Source organism: Periophthalmus magnuspinnatus, chromosome 17 (assembly GCF_009829125.3).
Source record: "Periophthalmus magnuspinnatus isolate fPerMag1 chromosome 17, fPerMag1.2.pri, whole genome shotgun sequence".
Lineage (NCBI taxonomy): Eukaryota > Metazoa > Chordata > Actinopteri > Gobiiformes > Gobiidae > Periophthalmus > Periophthalmus magnuspinnatus.
This window is the reverse complement of record NC_047142.1, coordinates 20,722,588-20,749,622: the sequence shown is the minus strand read 5'-3', so window position 1 is coordinate 20,749,622 and position 27,035 is coordinate 20,722,588. Positions and strand designations below refer to the sequence as shown.

General features: G+C 37.1%; 1 protein-coding gene across 1 annotated transcript in view; it reads left to right on the top strand.

Annotated features, from left to right (window-relative positions):
- ghrhra (growth hormone releasing hormone receptor a) overlaps positions 1-27,035 on the top strand; it is a 98,478-nt gene that overhangs the window by 23,845 nt on the left and 47,598 nt on the right. The window contains exon 3 of the mRNA XM_055228424.1: positions 26,256-26,366. Coding sequence (XP_055084399.1) covers positions 26,256-26,366 — 111 coding nt within the window. The remainder of the gene's footprint in view (positions 1-26,255; positions 26,367-27,035) is intronic.

The window sequence follows — 27,035 nt, the reverse complement described above, 5'->3', positions numbered from 1 at the left end:
CCCAAGTTCTGACCCTTAATTGAAGTGATAGTATGCACATTTCTGGTTGTAGAAAGTCAACTGCATGATTCCTTAGAAATCATAGACGGTATAAAGAACCGGGTTAACAGGTTATTCATGTTCATTTATATATACCGTCCATCATGTAAACGTTCTTCATGATACATTTTAGGCCATACTGTGGAAGATTATAGCCAAAGGAACATTTCCATGGAAACAAGCAGCGCAAGAACCTCCTTCAGACAAATTTGAGTCAGGTTTATGGTGACGCAAGCCCACTCAGAGTAATGACGCATGTTTTAACTGCAATAATACTGGGTCTTTCTTCACTTTTTATTCAGGCTAATTAAGGTGTAGTTATTAAAAGAGACATTTCTGTACTTTAGTGGTTAATTGGATTGTCCTTTCATGTTTTGTGCAATACTTGAACTTCAACCAAGTTTTAGCACATTTTTGATGGATTGCTGTAATATTGTTTGTAATGCTGTTATGTTTTGTTTTTTGTTTTTTTTCGTCAATATTACCCAACCCTAAGTCCTCAGCATTTTGGGGCCTGTAGCAATAAAAAAAGAAAGAAAGAAAACAAACAAACAAAACAAATAAAACAAAAAAACAACAGCTGCACTGACTCGGGTCTTGTTATTCTCACGAGAGTCCAACTATTAAGATGTCTGGGGCATTGCAGTTCAGACGATGGGCCAGTCCCAGTAGACGTGGAAAAATATTGTTTGATAACAAGTGAAGAAAATGTGTGTGCTCTGCTTTAGAGTTATTAAAGAGCAGAGGTGAAGTATTCTATAATGTTTTTTGACCTTTACAGCCGAGGGAACAACAACAAAATAACAAAACAAAAGTCAAAATACGTGACTTTCCCGTTTAGTACATACACGTGCTTTGCCTTGTATGAACTATCATTGTTCATTAAATCATTGTTCATAAATATTACAATTATGATGATGATGATGATGATGATTTTTACAACCAATAGTGTTTGTGTACAATTGTAAGTGGATATAGGAGCCCAAACAGTTGAAAATAGCCTATAGTCTCCAGGAAGATGTTATTGGTGATGCTTTTATTGCCAAAAAAAACAAAAACAAAAAAAAACTTTGAAAAACATGCATTCTTATTATGAGCATGATAAGCTAACATGTAATTTGGTCTCTTGGCATTGAGATATTAAATTTAATGCCATACTATGTAACTACCTAGGTAAAGATACTGAGGTTTAAAGCACAAGGAGCTAAATTGAATTTAATTTTTTGCTTATATAAACCTAAAAAAATTACCAAACCCTACAAGATCTTGAAGTGTACATAATGTAAGAAGGTAAGAATGTAAGAATGTATATGAATAACTCAGTTTGGACAACAACACCAGACAGAACCAGTATGTTGATCAACAGTTTCTTACACGTCCAAAATTTGTATTAGTCGACAATCAACAGTCAAGGATTTAAATGGGACAACAACAGAAAGAGTGAGTGAGTTTTTGTATTTATATGAAAATTATATAAAATTATTAAATAATAAATGTATAATTCAATTTATTATTTAATAATTTAATATAATTTTCATATAAATTAAACTTAGATTAAACTCATGTTAATCTGTATTTATGTAAATACATTGCTTCCTAGTATTAGTTTTTCCTCCATAAATAGTTGTTTAGATCAGATACCCAGAGATACGTCATGTCTTGAGAGCTTTTGCCTTGCCCCGTTTTTAGTCAACTAATCACTAATCTGCAGGACAAGAATTTCGACCAAGAATTTCTTTGGTTGACACAGCCCTAAGGGGACAATTTCAATCTTGATTCACAAATAACAAAGACTGTCTAATCGTGCTTTAATCAAATTTGTATTATAGTCAAAATAAAAAAAGAAAAAATTGTATTCCTTGTGCAGTTGTCATAGTTGTCAGAGTCATTCATGCCCGTGTCCTCAGCTGTTTGGACTATTGTGATGCCCTGGATGCAGGTCTGAGCCAGAAATCCATCGCCCATCTCCAGCTGGTGCAAGACTCCTCACCAGGACCAAAAGGCATCAGCACATACCTACTGTCCTTGCCACATTGCACTGACTCCCAGTAAATCTTAGAGTTGACTTTAAAATCCTGCTGATTACTTTCAAAGCCATCCACGGCCTTGCTCCTGCCTACATTTGTGAGCTATTGTCACCATATGTTCCTAGCTGCTCCCTGCACTCCTCTGAGCTCCTCACTGTGCCTTCTTCCCGACTTCTGAGCAGAGGGGACAGGGCCTTTTGGGTCAGGCCCCAAGGCTCTGGAACACACTGCCACAGGAGATTAGACTATCCAACACTGTGGGTGCTTTAAAAAACACTTTCATAGAATGGCTTACTTATATTGTATTTTTATAATGTGTTTCTATAAAAAAAAAAAAAAAAAAGGTTTTATTGCTGTTAGATGGTTTTATTATTGCTTTATTAATAATGTGTATGAAATGTTGTGAAGCACTTTGAAACTAGTTTTTGACATAAAAAAAAGAAAAAAAGAAAAGATATTATTAAAGTAGCAATATAAGTTTGAAGTATCCATACTTGTTTGCTGTCTTTGTGGACTGACACATTCTGCCTCACTTTTCCCCTCTGCCTTTTGAAGCTCCTCTCCACTGTCTGACACTGATGCAACAGAGCGGCACTGGTCACCAATCACCTCTTTTATTCACATTCTGTGCCTGTTTTCAAGTTTGCTCCAATAACCTAGGGACTGTAGCAATACCAACTTTATTTTCAATTCAGATCACTTCCTCAATGACGTTTTACCAACCTTAAATCAAATCTGAGAATATGGCAACACTGATGCAATGTGACACTTGTAGCTTCAGGATGTGTGCTCACTGGGCTATAGAAAATTACTGCCCGATCCACTCCTCTGGTGAAAAGTATCTACATGATTTTCAAAACCCAATTTTGTGTCCTCAAATTCCATTATCATCAAATGGAACTTGTATGTTTACACTGTTTAAAGATGCATTATGTAACTTCACTGAGGCCACTACCTGCTTATATGCATGGAAACATTGTTGCTTTGCCTGTAATGTTCCACAGTATGACATTAAACATGTCTTGCACCTTGCAGTTGTTCAATTAGAAGTCTTTTTATTGCTCAACAATACATCAAAATACACATTCTGACTGTGAGTTAGGTCCCCTACCCACAAATCTGACTTGTAACCTATGCCTGGTCATGTCACCTTCTAGTCTCCATGGAGATAGATAATGTCATACTGTGGAACATTTTAGACAAAGGTTACATAGTGCACCTTTAAAGTTCCTATGTTACACAAAGCTGACTCTTGTGAGCTTTACGTCATGCTATAATGTTGTTTCCTCATCAAAAGTATACCCAGAGTTGTGTTTTGTTTCATTCACACATGTTTGAGTAACACTGTCTACATTTCCAAAGCTCAAAATGATCTGTGATGTCATGCTTTTGCTCAGTAGAGATTAGCAATTCCAGGGTTGAACTCATAAAAATTATTCTAGTGAAGGTGTATGGCGTTTAAAAACACAGTGGAGCACTTCCTGTATTACCACATGACATCACAAGGTGGAACAGAGCAGAGTGTTTTCCGTTTGAGAGCCTAATATACAGGATTTGTGTATTAAATATGTTTGAATGAAACAAAACACAACTCCAGGTCTGTTTTTGATGAGGAAATATTAATAACAATAACAAAGATCAGAAAATAGCGTAGTTTGTGCCCTTTAAATGTAACTTTTCAGCCCAAAAGTCATAAATTATTCTCATAACCTTTAGAAAAATGATAATAATTCCTCTAATTTGTGTATATTTTTACAGACAAAAATCCAGCATCTGATAGTAAAATTTTAATGAATAATTTACTATTTATTTTGTAACGATTCGACATGTCAGTGCAGCGTCAATTTGAAAAAGTTGCTCTATCTGTAGTGACTTACGAACATTCTGCAGGGGTATTTTGAATAAATACTATCTCCATCATTTGTGCTTAGTAAAATAACAATAAATAAATAATAATAATAATAAAATCCTATGAGCATAAAACTTTTATTTTTCTTTGAACTTGTTGGTGACCTATCAATCTTGTGAACTTCATAAACTTTACTTTTGGACATTTTGAAAATCTCTGTATTTTCAGCCATTTTCTAATGAAAGAAATATGTTTTTTGGATTTTTTCCCAACACAAATTCTTTGCAACAGATTTTCTACAGTTATTAAAAAAAAAAAAAAAAAAAAAAAAGGTTTGTACTGTGCTGCCAATATTGTATCGCAGTGTTGAATCATTATAAGGATATGTGAAAGACTGCTGTTTGTTCACTTCAGGCACTTGTAGAAAATTGAAAATATAGCTCCATCTTTTTGAATTCACCTTTTTTCTCCAAAATACATCCAAAAGGCTACATTTGTCCCTGCCAAATACAGATATGAAATTGTGACAGTAGCAAGGACTTGTCATTCCTTTGCCCAAATGTGGTGAATTATTCAGATTTTCATGAATATTTTGTCATAAAAGTACAAAATGTCAAAAACTGCCACCCATATTTGAAACTTGACAATTTCGTGACAATCCTGCAGAGAGAGTAGCTTCCATTACCTGTCTATTTCTTCCTATATGTTCCTCCATATCTTCCATTGTCAGTACAGCTTTTATGTGGTGTGGTATAGATAGATCTCTCTCCCTCTGCCTCTGCCTTATTGTTGAAAGCCTTTTGAACTTTAGTGCTCGAAACAAGGCTTTTATTGAGTTTGGTTGTTGCATGGCTGCTTCCCACTCGGACATGACGTTGATCCGAGGCTACAATGTGACACACGCGATTTATAAAGCCACACTTGAGCCAGAGTAATTAAATCAGGGGTACTTAAGCTTGTTTGGCTGTAATCTCACTGGCAGTCTGTGTAAATAAATGGCTTTGTATTGTTTGCTCCTTCAAGAGCCACTGTCGCTAAGGTTGGAAAACATAATTATGATATTTTTTAAAATAATAATTCTGTATTCATCCCTGCTCCAACTGCCTTTGTTCTCCTCTTATATCAAGGGCCATCTGTGGAGCAGCGGGCAGAACATGTGAAACAAATGTGCTATTGGACTGAAAGCACAGGAAGAGAACGGGGCTTATCACATGGTACCAGCCTCGCAATAGTGAATTATTGTCTCTAGATGTAGGTAATTATTTGAGTTAAAGGTGCACCTTGTAAACCTATGTGTCTCAGTGGTAGTGTGGTCATGATACACAATTTCAAACTCGATTTCAATACTAAGGAATAGACTCGATACTCAACAGTCTTATTTTATTTTACCATTTGATCTTATATCTGTGTCCAGGTGGGTTCCACAGTGGTCCATGGGCGTATACAGGGGTCCCTTGTTTATCGCAGGGGTTACGTTCCAAAAATAACCCGCAATAGGCGAAATCTGCAAAGTAAAAAGCTTTTTTTATTTATTTATTTATTTATTTTTTTTACAATTATTATATATTTTTTAAGGCTGTGAAACCCCTCACCACACACTTTATACACTTTTCTCACACAGGCATTAACATTCTCAAAGTTCAAATCTTCGTAGATATAATAAGCACAGTATTATAGAATGAAACCAAATACTATACTGTACTGTAAATAAAAATTACAGCTTTTAGAAATACTGTAACAAATTTAATTTTAATGATCAACCTACAAGGTTGGACACATAAAAAATGATTAATAGTGACACGTGTATTTCACACGTGTTACTGTATTCTTCCTCTGACCGCGTGTCTTCGTCCTGGCGCTGCTCCACTGTAGTGTCTTTTTCCACTGAAGGCCTTGGTGCAGGTGTCTTTTTCTGAGTGAAGAACATAGTTAGTCTCCGTGTAGAGAAACACTTTTGAGTCCAAAGTGTTTCTGAAATTTGTCAAACCAGCACTTGCTGACATTAAATGGGTTTCGTACTGCGTGAAAAGGACTCGTTGATTGCCTGGGCTCCTTATCATCCTGCTCCTCGCTGTCACCAAAGGTTTCATAAAGCATTTTAGCTTTTGTGCGGATGATGTTGGTATCCAGTGTAATGTTCTTTTTCCTGTGGTCACTGATCCACAAAGCTGAAGCAGACTCCATCCACACGATGGTCTTGTTGCAGTTACAACCCTTTTTGCATCCTTGTTAAAACTTATTGCTCCTGTCCTTATGTACAACCCCCGTAAGAAAACATGTTTTCAAGGTACTTTTTTGCAATAAAACACCTGTAAATTAATAAATAATGCAAGATGGAAAAGTCCTACTGTGGAAAAGTGACAGTGTAAAATATTAAAAAGTGACATAGTGTAAAATATAAAATCTGGACGACTAAGCAATTCATAGATATTGTGCCCCCTTAAAAAAAATCTACATTTAGGGCTAACTTGACCTTGCAAGATATTCTGCTGTTTACCCATCAAACACACCTGTTTCATTCACGCAGTTAGAGCAGTCTGCATATTTTGTTCCTTTTGAGAACTCAAAATGTGCCAGTTTCTCTGTGTTTTCATGTCAAACATTTAATATTGTCTGGATCCCCAAGGACCTTCATTTTTGTCAATATTGCCTATGCCTATCTATAGTCATTTTTCAATAAACCAACAAATAAACTTTCATAAAATTCCAAAATATTCTAGACTTCATCTTATTATTATTATATTATTAAATAATTGTTTTTAAAAAAAAATTCTAATTTGAAAAAAAAACAACACAGCACTGTTAATAAATACTCCTTCATCCTCGACGCCAATTATCCAGTATACAAACACACTATTCCCTCTTGAACTTGATGGTTAGCTCTAGCGTGTAACCCATCCATCATTTTGAAGCCATTTTAATCGCCTTATCCCCGAGACCGTCCTGACAGGCTCCGTTTGATAAGCATTGTTCCTGGTGTGTAATTAAACGTGATTTCCTGTGGAGAGGAACCAAAAAAGACAATAATAATTTAATAGCCAGCTGTCTTACTCTAAACAAGGCCACCCGCACTTGTCATGCCCAATATAATGTGTGCCAGGCTAGCGACAGGTGTTGGCATTTTTCACATGCGAATCTATAAGCGCGTGTGTAATTAAATTCATTAGCGTTTGCTTCATTGCAGTTGGGTGGGCGCTAACAAGGCTACGGTCTGCGGAGGGAGCCATCATGTGCCCAGCGGTCACACAGGGAGGCTGCAGTGTCACAGAGGAGAGATTCAGCTCACTGCTACAAACGCTACAAACTGACAGATGTTTTTCCTCTGGCAGTATTTCAGTATTAGTCACTGAGACAAGGTGGTTCACACGTTATATAAACATGCCCAATAGGTATGTGCTTATGGAGGGAAGAGTAGGTGTTTAGTGCCAAAGATCTGTATGAAGCCTGTATGAATATGTGAATTTGAAGTTAGAGTCCCAAGCCGTCGGCCCCTATAAACTAAAAAAACGAATTTTTCTCCTTTTCTTTATCTTTATTTATACAAGGGAACCCAATTAGAACAGTTGGGCTCTCTTTTTCATGGGCGCCCTGCTCAAAATACAATACGAACAGAAAAACAAACAGAACAAACAAGTATACAAGTCCACATGAAACATTAAAAACAGGTGCAGGTGTGTATAAAAGTTAATTATTAAATTGCAGTTGTGTCACCAAAGTATTCACTTTTGCTTTTCCTTGAAGTGTATTCCATTTTTGAGAAGCAAAACAGCTAAACCCCCTCTTTCCTGTCTCATTTTTGGTGCAGCTAGTCCTTAGCCTTGTAGTCTATGGTACTAAATGTTCTGGTATCAATGATTAATATGCAGGTGAGGTATGCTTGTAGTTTTTGAAGTAGTCCCTTATAGATACATTTCGTACAGTGCCGTTTTCTTCTAATAGACACTTCCATAGAGGATACATTGCTTGTCTGGAGGCATTTGAGACTGTTTTGATGCTTTAAATGGGTGTATTTCATATAAAGTTTGTGCAGGTAGTGCTTTAATAAAGACTATAGCTGTTAAAAAGTATTTGGTTCTTAAAAAAAACGTTGATTATCACATGTATCACCATATGGAGATATTATGGTGTACATATATGGTATAAGGTATATATTGTGAGACATGTAACGTGTATCATCTCGAATTGTGACGGACTCTGTGATTTCTGCCCCTATTTAACAGTTATCATAAGCTATTTTGCTTCTTGAAATAAATATGAATTGCCAAAGCATACATTGCCTGGGTTTGATATCAGTAAAGGTCTTATATTACTTAAAATTGACTCTTGTGAGCTTTAAGCCATGTTATAATGCTGTTATTGTCTCAAAAACATGCCCAAAGTTGTGTTTTGTTTAATTCACTCATGCTTGAGTAACTTTTATTATTAGTCTGTCTACATCTTTAAAAAATACATGTGTAATCTCTCAGTCAGGAGGAGTTAACTACACTGAAACTAAAAACACCTATTGTTTACAGTTTCTGTTTGAGTCCTCAGGCACACTGCACACTTAGGATAGCACAATACACCTAGCCTACAAGCTGAAACCGTAAACAATAGGTGTTTTTAGTTTCAGTGTCGTTAGCTCCTCCCTTCATATAGATATAAGCCAGTGTCCACCAGTAATCTGACCAGAACTGAAGAAGCGGCTTGGATGAGCAGCGAAACATCTTCACTCCTCCAACATTTTGACAAATTCTTTTGCTATACATTTCCAAAGCTGAAAATGTGATAGTTTTCAAGTTACCAGCTACCTTTTACCTTTTATTTAATAGAGATTAGCAATTCCAGATCTGAAATTTACCAAATGATTCTAGTGAAGTCTAAAAACACAGGAGAGCACTTCCAGTATTACCACATGACATCACAAGGTGGAACAGAGTGTTTTCAGTTTGCGAGAAGAACTCCACCTAAATACACAGGGTTTGTGTGTTAAACGTGTGAATGAAAGAAAACACAACTCCAAGTATGTTTGTCATGAAGAAGATTATAGCATAAAGATCATAAAACTGTGTAATATGGGGCCACTAACTTTTTTATATGGGATGGGCCCCTACATCTACTCTTGCCAGGGGTCTATATACAGGTCTGATAGTGAGTCAATATCATTGTGTCTGCCTGTATGTCAGCCTTATAAAAAACAACAAAGCCATGTCAAAATTACTTTCATTTAACAGGACATTTCCATACTAGTTGTATCACATCAGTTTTATTTATGGACCAATATAACAAGAACTTGAGTTGAAGAGCTGAAGTTTGAGTTTGCATGTCCTCTGTGTGTGATGTAGGAGCTTCGTTTTGCCCTATGACTTAAAACACACACAATATGTTCTCCGCTGGGGACCAGACTCCCCTGACATTGATAAATATCACTGGGACTATTCTGGTCAAATAAAGGTCAAATAAGCAACGCCACAGCATAAGAACTAAAGCCAGGTTTCCACTGCACGATTTTGTCCCTCTGTAGGCAAGATCTTGAGTCATAGCACAAAAACATTATAGGTTATAGGTCTCACAGTGAAACAGGGACAAAGATTAAACCCAGAACCTTCATACGACACAAGACGAGCTGCGGCTGATCAAGCGTGTCTGAGATTTTGGCATCTTGGTCGCAGAGTGAGGCCCCTGTCACTGTGTCAAACGTGATCTCTGTCAAACATGACCAACAGTCGATACAAGTGCTATGTCTGAATACCCGCAGAAAAGAAACGCTGCTGTGATGTTGTGTTTTTATTTATTGGATTAAAAAAAAGTTTGCCAATTTCCATGTAACTGCATAGCGCATTTACTCTTTCCCAGTGTTAGCATCTTTAGCAGTGTCTTTACCGTAGAGACCAATACTACTATAGCCGTTTGAAAGCAAAGCATAACTCTGAAATGCTTCATTTCTTGTCTGCAAAATCCTGTACTAAAACTGCTTTTCAATTTCACTGTAGCAAATCCTCACTTGGGTTTAAAATGACAGCTTTCGATGGTCACAATGAAGAAATAGCTATGGTTACTTTTTTGAAATCTTGCAAAAGTCAGTGATAGAAATAATAATAATAGCTGGAATGAGTCACAGTTTTGTGTCTATCTGAAAGTGCATTTGAAAAAGCGCTGGTTCGGCCAATGCCCCCTTGAACACTGTGTAAACCCTTCATTATGTAACTCCATACTCCATTCATAATTAACCAACAATGGGGCCTTGGCTTTGGGCCTCTCAGTAAAAAGTATCTGATTGGTTTCCCCTTTACAAACCCCTGTATACGGTCAATGTAAACAACATATATAAGCCGTTGAAATACTGTGACCTCTTTGTGTGGAAGTATACACTGTATGAAAAGACTGGACGTTTTGTGGTCCTTGTTTGTTGTGCAATGTCTCACTGTTGTGTATTTCTCTTCACACTTGTTTATACTGGCAGCGGAGTGTTATGTAAGTTCACAAGAGCACGCGTTACAATGGAGAGATGTTGTTTCAGCTTCATGTTTATATATTTTGAGAGCTTTTCGCCATTCAAGATACAGTATTTTATTTTTTCCACAGCAAGAAGTTCCCAGGTTAGGGTTAGCATTAGGATTAGGGCACTTCAGTTGTCCTCATCAACCCAAAACATGCAAAATCGGTAAAATCCTCCAGTTTAAGTACCGTAGTCCTGACTAGGCCTGTCATGATAATTAATTAGATGGGTGCTCAATCCTCCTGAGGAATTCTCCAGTGGTGTTGAAGGATGGGTCAAATGCAGAGGACAGATTTTCCTATGGGAGCAATAAAACGTGCCTTATAGTCCTAACTATTCAACAGTTGTTTTCAGGGGTGGACAATATCAAAAACCAAACACTGATTTTCCATTGACCAAACACTGATTTTTTTGCATCATGTACACTTTGCATTTTTCTGTTGCCTTTAAGTAGTAAATAAAGTTATCTTCTTCTTCTGAAAATTCACACTTCACTGTGATTGGTTAAATCCAGCACTTGGAGCCTGAAGGTGTAGTCGATGAGGAAAAGTGTGTGTGAACAAACAGCTGTATTACATAGAGTGAATGAGAGTATATGACGAAATCACCAAAATAGCAGATTATTACTACTTAGAGACAGATGTGTTTGAAATTGTACTTGAAAATTGTTAAACATGACAAATGTAATAAATGTTTTGCTATTGCCATGTACAAGCACATCTCTTTAACACTGTAATTGAACTGGGCATTGACACAGAACCTCTACAGCAGAAGCCAAGGATCGAACCTCCAACACTGGATCAAACTCATGTCTGCAGCTGCTACTATCTCTAATATGTGCTTGTGCTGCTCACTACATGTGCAGACGGGTACAATAGATTCCACTTTGATTCCACTGAATGAAGTCTTTTGTTAATTGGGAAGAAGCCCCTCTAATTATGCAAATGATGTGTCAAGCATAATTAGCACTGTTTAAACCGACGCTAAATTAAATACACCAGGATTGACAATCATTATTTCATTAATTAGTGAACTCTACTGTACAATCCTGCCGCAGCTATTGTGTGAAGTGTTTCCTATACCTGTACACGCTTTTTAATCATTAACACTCAACTCTTTTGTAAATGTAGTATTGTAGCACACTATTTCACAATATTATAGTGAGATATCCAGGCTTATCAACAAAAGCATTGATTTCACTTTATGATATTAATAATTCGGCGTTTGCATTTATGTGGTTGCTGTATCTGACTGTTGTGGTAAAGCATTAGCTGAGTCGAAAGGCAAAGCTCTTGATTTCTTGATCTACGTCCCTGTCTTCACCTATGGTCATGAGCTTTGCGTAATAACCGAAAGAACAACATCGCGGACACAATCGGTCAAAATGATGAGTGAGGAGCTGAATCACACAGGTAGAACCACTGCTCCTCCCCGTCGAGAGGAACCAGCTGAAGTGGCTCTGCAGCTCTTCCAAAAGCCTCCTTTATAAGAACTTCCACTTAATTAGCCTTAATAAAGCATGAATAAAGACTCAATTCATAATCAACAAGAATTATTCAGGACTCCTACCTTTAATTACGCAGTTAAGCCTCACCAACAGTCGATACAGGTGCTATGTCTGAATACCCGCAGAAAAACTACTCTATGAACCAGGATCACATCTCTTCCTTTCATTTTCATTGACTAACACAAAATGCTGCTGTGATGTAGTGTTTTTATTTATTTGATTTAAAAAAGTTTGTCAATTTTCATGTAACATCGTTCACAAAAGGCTATTAGCATATGCTCATGAGCTTTGCGTAATGGCCAAAAGAACAACATCGCGGACACAATCGGTCAAAATGATGAGTGATTTGCCTTAATAAAGCATGAATAAAGACTCAATTAATAATGTACAAGAATTATTCAGGACTCCTATCCCTTTAATTAAGTAGTTAAGCCTGAATCATTCTTAAAAAAGAGTATTTGTTCATTATGAGTTAAGCCTTTCATGTCGTTCATGCTAAATAAGGCTAAGTAAGGTGTAGTTATCTATAGGCCTGCTAAGATAATTATTATATATAAACTTATCGTTCAACATATGAAAGCTGGAGCAATATTTTTTGGGGTTCAGTATTTATTGTGTGCACATTTTCTTTGCACAACTAGGACATTTGTGGTTATTTTTTGGCTATATAAAACCTAAGCTGTAAAAGGTTTGAATTAATAACTTCTATGACTCATTACAGATGCAAACTAATGACTAAAGTGTTTCATTCTGTTGTTTATTTATAGCAGCTCATGATTTTTTTTAACAATATTGTACATTTACTATAGTTTTTGTGGTTTAAATCTTCAGCAATATATCAGACTTCAAAGTGTGTTATCATGACAATAGATAGATAAGATAGATGGATAATACTTTATTGTCAGATCAGAGATCTGAAATTTGTCTTGCACATAAAAACAGTGGCTCCATTGCTACACATTAACATCACACATGCGACACAGACACTAAACAAACATTAATTCAAGTCACTTTCTAGCACTTTGATAGCTATGGATTAAGCTCCTTGTTTATTTTAAGGATTGACTGATAAACAAAAGAATGCTTCAGCCTAACCTTATTAATTCGTGGAACACTGAACCGTCGCCCAGATGGAAGCAGTGCATATTCACAGTTCAAAACATGGTTAGAGTCAGAAATGATGTTTCTTGCCAGCCGTATTGTGTTATTGTGATAGGCAGCCTCATACTGACCTTCTAATGGCTGACCCACAGTCTTGGAACAAATCTTGATCAGGTGTTTAAGTCCAGACTTTACTGATGTGGACAAGCAGCTGTACCACACAGCATTACAGTACTGCAGCACACTGAGGATAACAGCAGTATAGAACAGTAGGAGGATCTGACGAGTGGCTCCAAAAGATCGTAGGCGATGGAGAAAGTACAGTCTTTAGAAAGTACAGACAGTACAAGCCTAGTTATCTAAGTGGTACCCTTTCGTCATCCTTTCACTTGATTTATTTATTCATATTTGTATAGTTCTGCTCATTCCTGGAGGGCTATGGGGAATGTGAAGAGGCCTGTCACTCAGCAGGAGGCAGGGCCCATAGTAACAGAGGGGAGGTGGATCACACAGACTATAAACAGGAAGGACAGTTTATGTAGAGATTGCAACATGTTACAAATGTAGCACAGCCCAGGCATCGAATCAAGAAAAATGTGCTTCATGATTCATTTGACATTTCTGAAAGGCTTTTGAGCTATGTTTTCATTTATTTAAATTTTCAAATCAATGCATGAAAATACCATATGCATACACCTAGAGTACATAGAGGCCAAGGTCCTCTGTACTTTCAAATGTTAAGCAGTTCATAATTCTGCTTATACCACTGATCCAGCAAAACAGAAAGTAATAATTAACAGTATTAATATTGTTGTCGGTTTGTTAGTTAAAGATGCTCTCTGTATTGCTTTACCTTGAACGTTCCACCATTTAGCATTAAAGTATGAACATGTTGTTATTGCCAAAAAATCCCTTGATGTTCTTATTGTGAATGGGCTCGCCTCTCCACTTTGTCCTGTAACTTGGTCCAGTAGCGTCTCTGCTTGTCATAATCTGCTTGTCTTCAGAGAGATAGATTTTCATGCCATACTGCGGAACATTCCAGGCAAAGGAGTAGCATTTCCATTGAGCCAAGCAGGTGTTGGACCCTCTACACCAGTTACATTGCACCTTTAAAGCAAACGTATTACGCGAAATCAACTTTTTTGCACTTTTAACCATGTTATAGTTGTTTCCCCTCAACATTCACTCACCAGCAGTTGTATTTGGAGTGATTGGTGCATGTTTGAGCAATCTTTTATCTTTTTATTTTCAAGACACCACATTGCCAATCAATCATCATTTCACCACCACTGTCCTACGCCCACTGCTCTGTGCTTACTTCATCCTGATGTTTTATTTTCTTAGTTTCGGCAGCATTGCAGAGTCATTTTGGTACAAATGAAAAAAAAAGTGCTGCTCGCTAGTGTGATCTGCAGCTATCCATCGGAGGTGGCGACAACCACACGGCTCTTTGTTGTGATGACGTTTACGGCGATGTCAGCTTCCATTGGGCACCGCAGTGTTCTAAGGCTGAAGTCAGAGGATTAGTTTCATTTATTATAATCCATGGGTGTCATAGATTATAGCTATAGAGCAGATACAAGCACAATAGATCTCCTTTAAACCCAGAAATTAATCCAGTAAAACGTATTATCTTTAGCAATAAGAACAGACTGCATTTCCTTCTATTCTTTTCTTTACCATCTGTTGTATTGGCTTTGTTGGTGGCTTAATGCATCGGGTCTTGAAGACAAATCTGATGGTATTTGCCTTCTAACTTTTTCAAGCATCGCTTCCATTATGACTTCTGCACTTTGTTCCTTCTAATTCCATTGACTTTCTCACCTCCCCAGTACATTAAGAGCCTTACATAAATGGCTATACCCTAAAGGTTGCACATTAGTTGTCCATTTTATATCCGTGTCAAAGAAAGCATTAATTTAAACAACACAGATCATCTAATGGGCACTTAATCCCACTTCTTACATGCGAGCTTCCTTTTCATTATCCTCACTGTAAATGTACTGTTGATGCGCTCACAAGGTTGCCGTGGAAATCAAAGCAATTCAAATCAATGCATGAATAACATCAAACGTATACATTCGTTTTATTTTTTCTAGTTAAGATAAGTGCTTTTTATGTAAGGGACTGTATGGTAAAACCTGCTTAATCGCAAAAACAACTACTTTTACAAAGAATCATGAGAAACCAACTGCCTGCCACTCTCCCAGACACCGGATTCTCTATCATGGTGCATTTTCAAACTTAAAGAAGGCAAAGATTGGAGAACTGCAGAAAGAGAAAGACGGGAACTGCATCAGACTCAGTGGTGGAAGAAGTACTTGATTTTGTAACTTAAATAAAAGTACAGATACTAGGACAAAAAAAAGCTCAGATACCTACTCTCAAATGTAGTGAAGTAAAAGGTAAGCACTTTAAAATGTACTTTAATATTATAGGCATCTGTACTTTACTTAAATACAGTACTTCATTACATTCCACCACTGATTAGACTCTTCCAGACAGTTGTTTCTGTGTCAAGATGTGGTATCACAGTGGCAGAAAGGACTAAGTGCGGACTGTTCCTCACACATGGTTTAAAATCACATACAGCCCTTTTAAATACTGGTGTTGATAGCTGCTGTCCTCTATTTCAAATGTTTTATATCACAAGGGAGTTCAAATTTCCGTCTACATCAACTGCCGCTCTATAAACTTACTATTGTGATAAACTTTATTACAAATTGCTATCTGCTTTCCAATTTTGCAAATGTGTGATCTAACCCTGAACTTAGAGCTGTAAATCTTTTCACAGAGAAGATCTAATATTTTTGTCCGCTACATATCACTCTTGGCTAAATTGTCCTCAGCATTGTTGATAATGCTGCCCATACATTTTTGATTCTTTAATTTCACACCCCAGTGATTCTCTGTCACAGTTCAAGAGTGGAATCTATTCGTCAATAAGCTGTGTAAAATTGATCTTATGAGAATGGACCTGTCATTTTTTATTTCTGTTACATGAGTTTAAACTATTGACATCAACATCGATTTCGATCTGTAAAATGTTTCCAAGACAAATATACACAATACTATAATGCACTGACAGTATCCTTTGTTCTACTATTTATTCTTACAGAGGCGGTATTTTACTTCTATGTGGTATTAACTGCTAACACATAACATATTTAGATCACCGCGTTACCTTTTATTGTTTTGAAAATGCTGTACTTGCCAAAAACAACATATTCTCCTCTCCAATTGCTCTCCATGCTAAGCCACTCCACCTTCAGAGCGCTATCACAGCACAATTAGAGTAAATCCAGCTAATGAAACTACTCCACATTGCATCAGGTTTTCAAATTGTTGTGTACAGTTTTGTATCCTGCTTTTGTATATTTATGGAGAATCGTTGTGTGGGAGCAGGGATGACGTAGGTTTGTGGGCGGAGCATTGGATAGAATTTTATAGCTAACCGTGAGAAAATTTTGAATAGGGCCCAGGAGAAGATTACTAAATTACTGAAACACGCATGGATGACATTTAAAACCTCTTTAGGCATGTTTTTTTTTTTTATGAGGGAACAACATTATAACTTGGTAGAAAGCTGAAAAAGTGTTTGTATAATACTACCTCTTTAAACGTTTTATTGTTTTGTTGGATAAGACAGGACACAACTTTGAAATACACTCTTTATATTACCATGACTTATTCACTGCTGTACATTAATCAATAGAAGAAATGTCTGGTGTTCACTACATTATTTGGCGCTGAATAAATGGCTCTCTCACTCCACAGAAAGAAGGAGTAAATGTTTCCTATGGATTCTTCAACCCACCCACCAAACCTATCATGATCTGGAGATGGGTCCTCTATATATTTGCTGAAACCAATATGAAAAATAATTCTGTTTTCGCTTTGGTTAAAGGTGCACTATGTAACATTTCTGTGGGTACTCCATTAGCTTGTCTTCATCAAGATGTTATTTGCTTTGCTTGGAATGTTACAAAGTATGGCATCTATCTTTATTCAACTGCTGGTGTTTCATGGCAAAACGAAAAACAAAAAACATTGAAAGGTATATATTCTGTTGTTTGTCCACAGATCTGACCTGTAACTTGGTTTGATGTACGGTAGTGTTGTCATGGTACAAAAATGGTACAAAGCTTTTGATACTACAAAATAAACTTGGCTGAAACTGATACCACGGCAATAATAAAATGCAATAATGTCATTTTCAACCTTATATCACAGTACTTTCCTATGTATATATCACTATCTGGCCTTAAATCTGTGTAATCCCTCAGTCGTCCAGGTAGATTCCATAGTGTTCCATGGGAGTATACTAGTCTATGTGTCTTATACTTGTTCTGATGCAACTCAAGGTTCATTTCTGTCCTGTGAAACCAACTTCCTGCCACTATCCCAGACACCTGATTCTCTGCCATGCTGCATTTTCAAGAGTGACAAAAAAACTCAAAGAAGGTAGAGATTGGAGAACTGTAAGGAACTGCATGAGACTCAGTGCCGGAAGAAGTACTTGATTTTGTTATTTAAGTAAAAATACAGACAAAAAAATACTCAAGTAAAATTATCACATGAAAAAATCTTACTTAAGTAAAAGTATCTGTTTAAAATGTACTTAAAGAGTAAAAAGTAGAAGTATTTCATGAAGATTTGAGCTGAGTTTTTGACAATACCTGCTTAAAAAAGTGTCTATTTTTTATGCTAATTTTAGTATCGATTAGTATTTGTTTTTTGATACTTTTGACAACCCTAATCTGGTGTCATCCCCTATTTTCTCCGTGGAAATACCTAAGTTTAACGCCATACTATGGGACATTCCAGACAAAACAATAAACGAACAAACAGGTGGTGATCCCTCCACTAGAAATGTTACAAAGTGCTTCATGGAAAAAAAGGATGAGCCCCATAATGAAGAATAATTATAACCACTCATAACAGCTATTGGTAATTCAATCATTTCTTCACCGTTGCAGCCTATTAAAATTTGTGAATTGCATTGTATAATTTACCTTTGTTCCTCAGGGACTGCAGATGGAAACTAGCTGTTTAGCTATAATCTGGTGCAGTACATCTCTGTTTCATGAGCATAATGTCTCTATACATTGTCCCTTCAAATAAAGACTAACTAACTAAATACCATATTACTTTTTTGCTGTTTGTGTGCCTATGCAGCTCCAGACAAGTATCTATTCCCAGAGACATCACTTGAGGATTTGAGAGTGTAAAGCACGTGCCTCCTGTCTGCACGGTCCTGTCAGATCCTTTCAGCTGTCACCGAACCCACAAGCACAAACCAAACTCAGACTCAACCTTGGTAATTTCACCAGGTCACAATGGATAGTCTTCATAGACACGTGTGTTCCATCCCAGCACTAGAATCAAGAATTGCTTTTGGAGATTACAAAGGTGTGAGTGGGTGATGTGTTGGGTACTCAGAGCTGGAACTAATGGGAATTGGAGTTCAGAAGGTGGAGATAAGGACAGTATGGCAACGTACAGACGACAGACCAGAGATATTATATTTACTGTTCTATGATTGGTAGAGCGCTCTTGACATAAACATCATTAGTTGAGTGGTCAAATCCACTGACCCACAGGTTAACAGTGCAATTCCAGTTCCCACAAATGAATACTGTCATTGTGTTCTCGGGAAAGACGCTTAACTGACCTGTCTGCGTACGCTGGTGTATGAATGTGTGCGTGAATGAGTGAGTGGTTCCTCAATATAAAGTGCTTTGAGTGCCTTGAAGGTGGAAAAGCAATATGTAAAAATCTGACCATTTACCATTTCAAGACTTTCATCTTAACTACAGAAAAAATATAACGCAATAGTAGCAATTTATGACATCAGCCAGTAATCCTGCAAACTTATTTTAAACTCATAATCCCAACATCAGTGATCAAATATTGTTTTAGTATTTCTTGTTCAAATCTGGAGAGCGCACTTAGATTACAATACGTGCAAATCACAAAATCCCCTTACAAAACTGAGTATAAACAAACTTACATGAGAACATTTACACCAATTATATGCAGAATAAAATAAGAAATAGTAAATGTAGTGTCTATAGCTCATTCACTTACTGCAGTGAATGAGCAGTTCAGCACAGCTCAGTCCATCACTGACGAGCCACAGGAGAACTCTAACTTAGACCTCATTATTTCTATTTCAGACTGATACAGGGAGAAAACGTGTTATCCCATTTGAGAATAATTTGGCTATGGTAGTATAGTCTCTCTCAATTTCTATATTTCAAAAATGACTATAGTGGTATTGTTGTTGCTATAAAAAACAATTGGATTTTCTATAAAGATGTCTTAAAAAGTATTTGATGCACTCAGCCAATGATACATCCAACAGCCAACAGTACAAATATGCCAAAGAAAAAACAAAAACTATAAAAACAGATTGTTGTCAGTCCCACTTAGTCCATGTTATAGACAGTAGATGGTCATTTTGTACAGACGGGAGAGGATCTTGAGGAGATCCTTGTGGAGCAGCAGACACATATCCTCTGCCTGTGTACGTGTGCCAGATGTTTCCCTTATGACCCTTTCCCAGTTGCCCCGTTACGAGTCAGATCTCAGAATAGGCACCTTTTAGCAACACAGTTACTAAAAGGAGCCTACTGACGACAACACAGGCTCCTTCTAACTAGGCTGTATACTTCAGTCTGTAACTTGCATCGCTTGTCACACCACCAAGCCAAACTACTCTTCATGTTTTTCCTGTTTCGTTTTACAATCAAAAACCCTGTAATTGAATGAGATAGATAGACAGAAGTACAGTGCAATGTGTAAAAAAATCCAGGCTAAACATTAACATCTCCGTGGGGACAAGCTTGGCCACGCTACAAGCCAGAAACGTTACACAGTGCACCTTTAATGAGACAACATGTAATTACAGTAAAATAAAATGCAACCCTTCCATTGCTAAGACATTGTAAGTTTTAAGTTTTCAATATTTCTCTGCAAAAAGGGGAATAAATAACAGGATTTCAAAATGTTCTAATAATCAATATACATATGTGTTGTTGTGTTGTTGAATACACAAACAAACAATAAACTTTGGAAATATACATTGACATACACAGGATTTATTTACTGTCTTTATAAAACACTATATTCTCATCATGCACTTGCACTCTCAATTGTATAAAACCACATTTATGCATCAGTCTGTTCTAGGAATTGACTCGATACTCAATACTCATTCCAATACCACGATGATGATGAAAAAAAACAACAACAACTATTTATTTAGACAATAGAATGGCATTTTCAACATTAAGTCGTAGTACCTTTTTATATTACGATGTGGACTTGTATCTGTGCAGCCTTGGTCTTATTCAGCTCTAGATCAGTCAGGAAAGGTTCATTTCTGTCCTGTGAATGTGACTGTTTTAGTATCAATTAATATCTGATTTACATTACTTTTGACAATCCTAGTCTGTTCTATCCGACACTTTTACATTCCGCTGACTAATCCCATGTAAGCGAGTGATAACCCCCTCCCAAAATCTACTCTTCTTCCCTCCTTTTTACATGCACACAATGGCACTTTCACTCAAACTCCACTCTAGGGGACTATACGGAATAACAATTTTTTTCTTTAAACTTTTGTCAAATGCCCAAGGAGAGTAGTGATTTATTTTTGGGAGAAAGCATATGACATTTATCCAGTCCCTTTACTCTCTTCAAAAAATGATGGTTCCTATTCACCATATTGACATTTAGAGCATGTGCATAGTGAAGACTTGGGTCTACACACAATAGGTTATTATCAAAGGACGTCCCAAGTGTCATACAGGACTGCATTAATCACATCTGTCGGTTTTCATTTTCAAACTGATCGTTGCATATATACTCCAGGGAAGCACTAGAGGGCGATGATGAGATGGACCGTCCAGGTAGATTTTGAAGTTTGACAAAAGCTTTAATCTCGACTCATTATGGTAACACGACAAGACAAGTTACCAGATGATGTGGGGGTAATGAGAATTTCTTTGGACTTAAATGAAAAGAGTGACAGGGCAGCGGAGTCAGATGTTAAGGTAAGATTTACGTTGATGAAAGATGAAGCAGAAGGAGCTGATGTTAACAGAAGGATCTGGGGAGGGGGGAGCCATGGACGGAATGCATTTTGCTGACCCAAGGAGAGAAAGTTGAGGTAGTTGACTTCTAAAATAAAACTGTGATCTGACTTTGTAACAATCGGCCAGTTTGGAATGATCAGAGACAATGATTTACCTCGTAGAATGGTGCTGGCCTACTAAAAAAATACTTTTCCGTGATGTTTTGTGGATGACTTTGATGACGAATGTGTTGAGCCTATAGATTTATACAGTGGTCCCTTGTTTATCGCGGGGCTTACGTTCTAAAAATAACCCACAATAGGCGAAATCCGCGAAGTAGTCAGCTTTATTTTTTACAGTTATCATATATGTTTTAAAGCTGTAAAACCCCTCACCCCTCACACTTTATACACTTTTCTCAAACAGGCATTAACATTTTCTCTCATTTCTCTCTTGTTTAAACACTCTCAAAGTTCAAACCTTCGTGGGTGCCTTTGTCGTTGCAGAACATTTCATCGACGTTTTGGGTTTTGTCGGGGTGAAAACTTGCAAATATACAGCCCTTCAGAGTCAAACTGCGATCGGACGTTTATGTAAATTTGGCTGAACACATTCTGTACTGTACAGGAGACACAGCATGGAGGAAATTGATTGACAACGGTCTGCAGTCCCTTAACCAATCAGGACACAGAACACAATGTGCATTCATACACTGTAAAAAAGCATGCAAAATTGCACTAAAAACATCCACAAAATAGCGAGGCCGTGAAAGGTGAACCGTGATATTGTGAGAGACAACTGTATATAAATGGCCATTGCTAAAGTAATAGCCGCCGCGTTCCCAATAGGAAGTGAACAGATTCGCTCCGGACTGGCTCTTTGGTTGCTATGATACTCTAAATTGCAAATATGTAACTCAGCTTTAAATTCACTCCTATAATTGCTAGCATCAAGTTGAGTTTCATTTGACTGGAACTGAACGCTGTGGGTGACGTCACTTTCCCTTAGTCCACTTTTTTATACAGTCTATGGTTGAGCCTTAAATCGATCTATCTATCCATCTATCTATGTCTCACGCACCTCCTCCTCCTTTTGTTCAGAATCAGAACTCATAATTTGCAGCTGATATCATCAACCTTCCCTGGTGGTGTAATGCTAACCAGAGGCACTGCTCTGTTTCCCTGGAATAACCGAAGAGTCATTGCAACACACAGGACTCTTCCTTATGAGTTGTACAGTTGGATTCGGACATAATATGGCAGTGTGAGAAAGTGGGCAGAGAAAGTGGGCACTGTAACATCAAACTCAACAAACTGTAGAAGAATAGAAAAAATCCATGATATAGACTTTTTGCAATATCATCCAAGAAGGGAATTAGATATACAAACACTTTGCATGTTAAAAGAAATAAAGGTTTTTTTGAAATTAAGGTTCTCTCCTCTGATTATCATTTGTGATAATGGGTGACTAGCCTAGAGGGCAGTAGCTTGGGCAGATCATTGAGAAAAATTCATATTCGCCATTTCAGAAAACATGAGGATGCAAGTAAAGTGTTCCCATGGTAACACAAGGTTATGCCAACTCCACTCCAAAAGATAAGCACCTATCAACTAAACAAAGTGCTGGTAATTTGAAACATCTTCACAAAAATATGGGTCATTCTCATTCAGCTGATATAGTGTAATAAATAATATCACCACAGTTAAGGTTTGAAATTTTAACAACACAGTGGAGCACTTCCTGTATTACCATGTGACATCACAATGTTGAACAGAGTGATTTCTGTTTGAGAGAAGAACTCAGCCTAAATATGCAGGTTTGTGTGTTAAACATGTGCGAATGAAACAAAACGCAACTCCAGATATGTTTTTTGAGGAGGAAACAACATTATAACACAGATCAGAACATGTAATATGGACCCTTTGAAAATACAAATAAAAAAGAGATAGTATCCCTGACATTTAAACTTGTGCACAATAACAACCCCTTGGAGCATTTAAAGTTTGTTCTTGCTTTTATTCTGGATCTTAGCGCACTCCACCTAATCCCTGTTGGTGTTGTTAAACTCTGGTTTCAGTGATGGCTGACTCGGCCTTAGTCTGAGTGGTTCTGCATATCAAATATCAAAGCACGTTTATGCATCACAAGTATTTAAAGACACTGCGAATAGATTTGAGACGTATGCGCTTCTTACTTCTCTAATCGATTACAGATATTGTGTAATCATGCTTATGAACCTTTACTCCTAAATGTTTTAATGTGCACATGCTTACTTTAGCGGAAAAGTGCTCGTGGATTGATCTCAACAGACTGCCCGATGGGAGCTGAAGTCGCTGTAAACATCATCACAACAAAAAGCCTATGGATAGCTGCAGATTACACAGCAAAATCCCGAATCCTACGCGTATCATCGATTAAGAAAATAAAATTTAACGAAGTAAGTACAGAGCAGTGAGCGTATGCCGGTGGAAACGAGGATTGATCTGCATAATGGAAAATAAGGAATTAAAAATAGCTCAAACGTGCACAAATCACTCCAAAAACAATTTCGAAAGGGTAAATGAGAAGCAAACAACTATAACATGTTTAAAAGTTGATTTTGCATAATATGTCTATGTCTATTTTAAAATATGATATACATTCTTCTTCTTATTTTATCCGTAATCAAGCGGCTCTAGTAAATAATGCCACACTGTGAAACACTATTGGCATTGCATTAACTTATCCATGGAGAGGATGTGATGGTGATGTGCCCTCCAACAGAAAAATTACATTGTGTGCCTTTAATAATAGCAAGTTATTTCTCATCAGATACGATTATTATATTTTATGTTTTCTTATCCAATTACTTTTCACTGTCAGCTTGGCGTTTTGCTTGCTTGTAATGACAGTATCTTCTTGAAGACTGTTCCAAGCTGCTTAATAGATGCAAAAGCTGCCACCTCTGTGATTGTGGGTAAATTATGACAAGAACAAAAGGTTAAATGGGAGAAATTATGCAAACAATGAATTATGATGCACTGAAGAAGACAGAAATCAGGAGCTGAAAGGCCATGGTCTGACAGTATTCTTCTGAAAACATTTATTTGTTCAGCTGTTACTGTCACTTATGTTACAGTGACTCAAAATTTGTTCAGGCATGGTAAAATCTGTCAATGGAATTGTTGAGTTTTACGCTTGTTTTATTTTTGCTCACGCACAAAATGATCCAGTTCAGTACTACTATAGTCTAGTTCCATATTTGTAATACCAACCACAAGTGTCATAGCAACCAAAGAGCCAATCCGGAGCAAGACTGTTGAAGGTCTGTTACTAAGCACCTGCCCCCAATCAAACCTGTTGCTAGCAGGAGCCACCTGGGGGAAAGAAGGCGCCTGATTTGTCTGTTCTTAATGCTTATATCTTGATTTACAGACAAAACAGCAAAATAAAAAACACAGGATCGTATATAAAGGGTTTAATACAAACATTTTAAAACCAGAGTGACAAGCCTGACAGTAGCAGTTACAGAGAGACGGCCAAAGGTTTTTCAATAGAAAGTAAATTAGAGTCAGAGACGATGGAGCCGGAAGCGCACCCATGTCCACTTCCTGTTTGGAACACGGTGGCTAGCGGGTTAGCTATATGCATTTACATACACAGTCTATGAGTATAGTGATATAGCAACATACACTTCCATGTCTTTTGTTGTTGATTGTGGAACAAGGTGCACAGTTTTTTAACGATAAGGTTAAAGCTATGGTATGTAACTTTTTTGCCAAAATACGGAAAAGTATGTTTTTTTTTAATGTGTTAATTGCACTGAAAAACATAGAAACATGAGTCTTTACTGTAGGTGATCTTGCATCTCCACAAACCTGACTCTTGTTTGGCCTAGACAAGGGCCTCGTCCAGCTTGTTTCCATGGAAATGTGGTTCCTTTGGGTATAATATTCCACAGTGTGGCATACAACCTATTCTTCTTCTTCTTGTTATTATTTATGTATTGATTTGTTGGATTGTGATTTTAATGTCTTTCTTATTCTGTAAAGCACTCTGAATTACCTTGTGTATGAATTGAGCTATACAAATAAACTTACCTCGCCTTGCCTTCTATCTCCATCGAAAATGTTTCAAAATATGGTTTTAACTTTCCGTGGAAACTTTCTACCTCCAGAAGGTTACATACTATCACTTTCCCCACTGGAAAATATGTCTTCTGTATTTAACCCAACCCTCAGTGCAAAGTGGGCACCCAGGGACCCATTTCAGATCTTGAGCAAGGCTTGGTCAGGACTATTTTAGTTGAGGATTTTATCAGTCATGTTTTTGTTGTTTTTTTGGCATTGGTGCTATGCTAACACGTGCAAATGTTTCATAATTTGGTTAAGTTTAGGGCTTTGGGACAGGTTTAGGAACCGAGTTATTCTTTGGGGGAAAGATTGATGTGCACAAGGGTATTCAGTTACTCTCCAAGGGCAGAAGGTTTAACCAGGCAGACCAGCACTCATTCTTAGGCAGACCTTGGCTTTTTTATGTGGGATTTACTAATAAGAAAATTCTAATTACGCAAGGAACAGCAGAGTGACTTTGAAAACACATGCCGCCCACAGTTTTCAAAGTAGTGGTTAGAAGTCCATTATTTATTTATTTTTTCTAAATGTGAGCATCTATGATGGTAAATGGTAAATCTAGGGCAGCACTGTCTTACAAGTTCATGTAAAGTGATACTGGTATTACTTCAAGTTATAGTACTGGAAATTAATTTAATACAGTATTAAATTTCAGAATAATTGCATTCAAATCAATCATTTTAATGTCACAATTTGCAAACTGCAAAAGCTGCAATTATTTGGACATGATTTCCTCTTCAAACAATGAAAACAACATTGTCCATGGGGTCTAACATGCAAAACCTGCAAACTGTTTTTAAATCCTTTCTTGAATTCATGTATTAGATCTTTACAAGAACTAAACCAGGTCATCATGATTGAAAACAGGTCTGAATTTAGGACTAAACCAGGACTATCAGGAAACTGAAATATGTTCTTTCTCCAGCCCTGATTGGAGAGCACTTGTAATTTACGCTGCAAAATGTTTATAAGTGTTCCACATTGGGGCTTTAATTGTGCTCCAGTAAATGCAGCGTACATAGCATGCATTTATACTGTCATTTTGTGTGTTTGTGTAGGATGCACTACATACTGGGATGGGATAAACTGCTGGCTGAGAGCTGAAATCGGACAAGTGGCCAACATCTCCTGCTCTGTCTCAATCTTCCAGCGTTTCACCAGCAACCAAGGTTTGTCATTTTAGTGTCAAACAACTCATTTGTATTCAAAACGGTAAGAGTCAGTAAGGATTGAAAATGAGGTTAAGGATGTGAATTACATTACATCCAATCATGCTTTAGAGTATTTTGGCCATTTTGTGATAATAGCCATTCCTATAGGTCTGCACTCCTGCCGGCATTTGTGCACATATAGAATTTAATTTAATAATAATAATAGTATAATTTAATTTCCCACTCCTCCTTATGTAGTGTGGTGACCAAAATACAGTAACACAGAAGCCCAGATCTTCTGGTAAGATGACTTTTTCATTTCATGGTTACCAATTTGCCCTCATATAGCCGTGTTAGTAGTGTCTGCGTATACTGGTGTATGAATAGGTAAGTGGTTCTTTGATTTAAAGTGCTTTGAGAGCCTTGAAGGTGAAAAGCGCTATATAAAAATTGGACCATGTGACCATATTATTAGTTTTATTAGTATTAATTCATTTTAAACACCCTGGAGATTAAACAACTAAAACACTAACTACAAAACCAATACACAAACCTTAGAATTTTTGTTTGCCGAGAACTTTCTACTACCCAAATCATAACTTTTAAATGACATTGTACTAATTAGTCATTTAGACCTGTTGCCTTGTCTTTCAGAACACTCGTACGTTGCTATATTTATCCACAGGA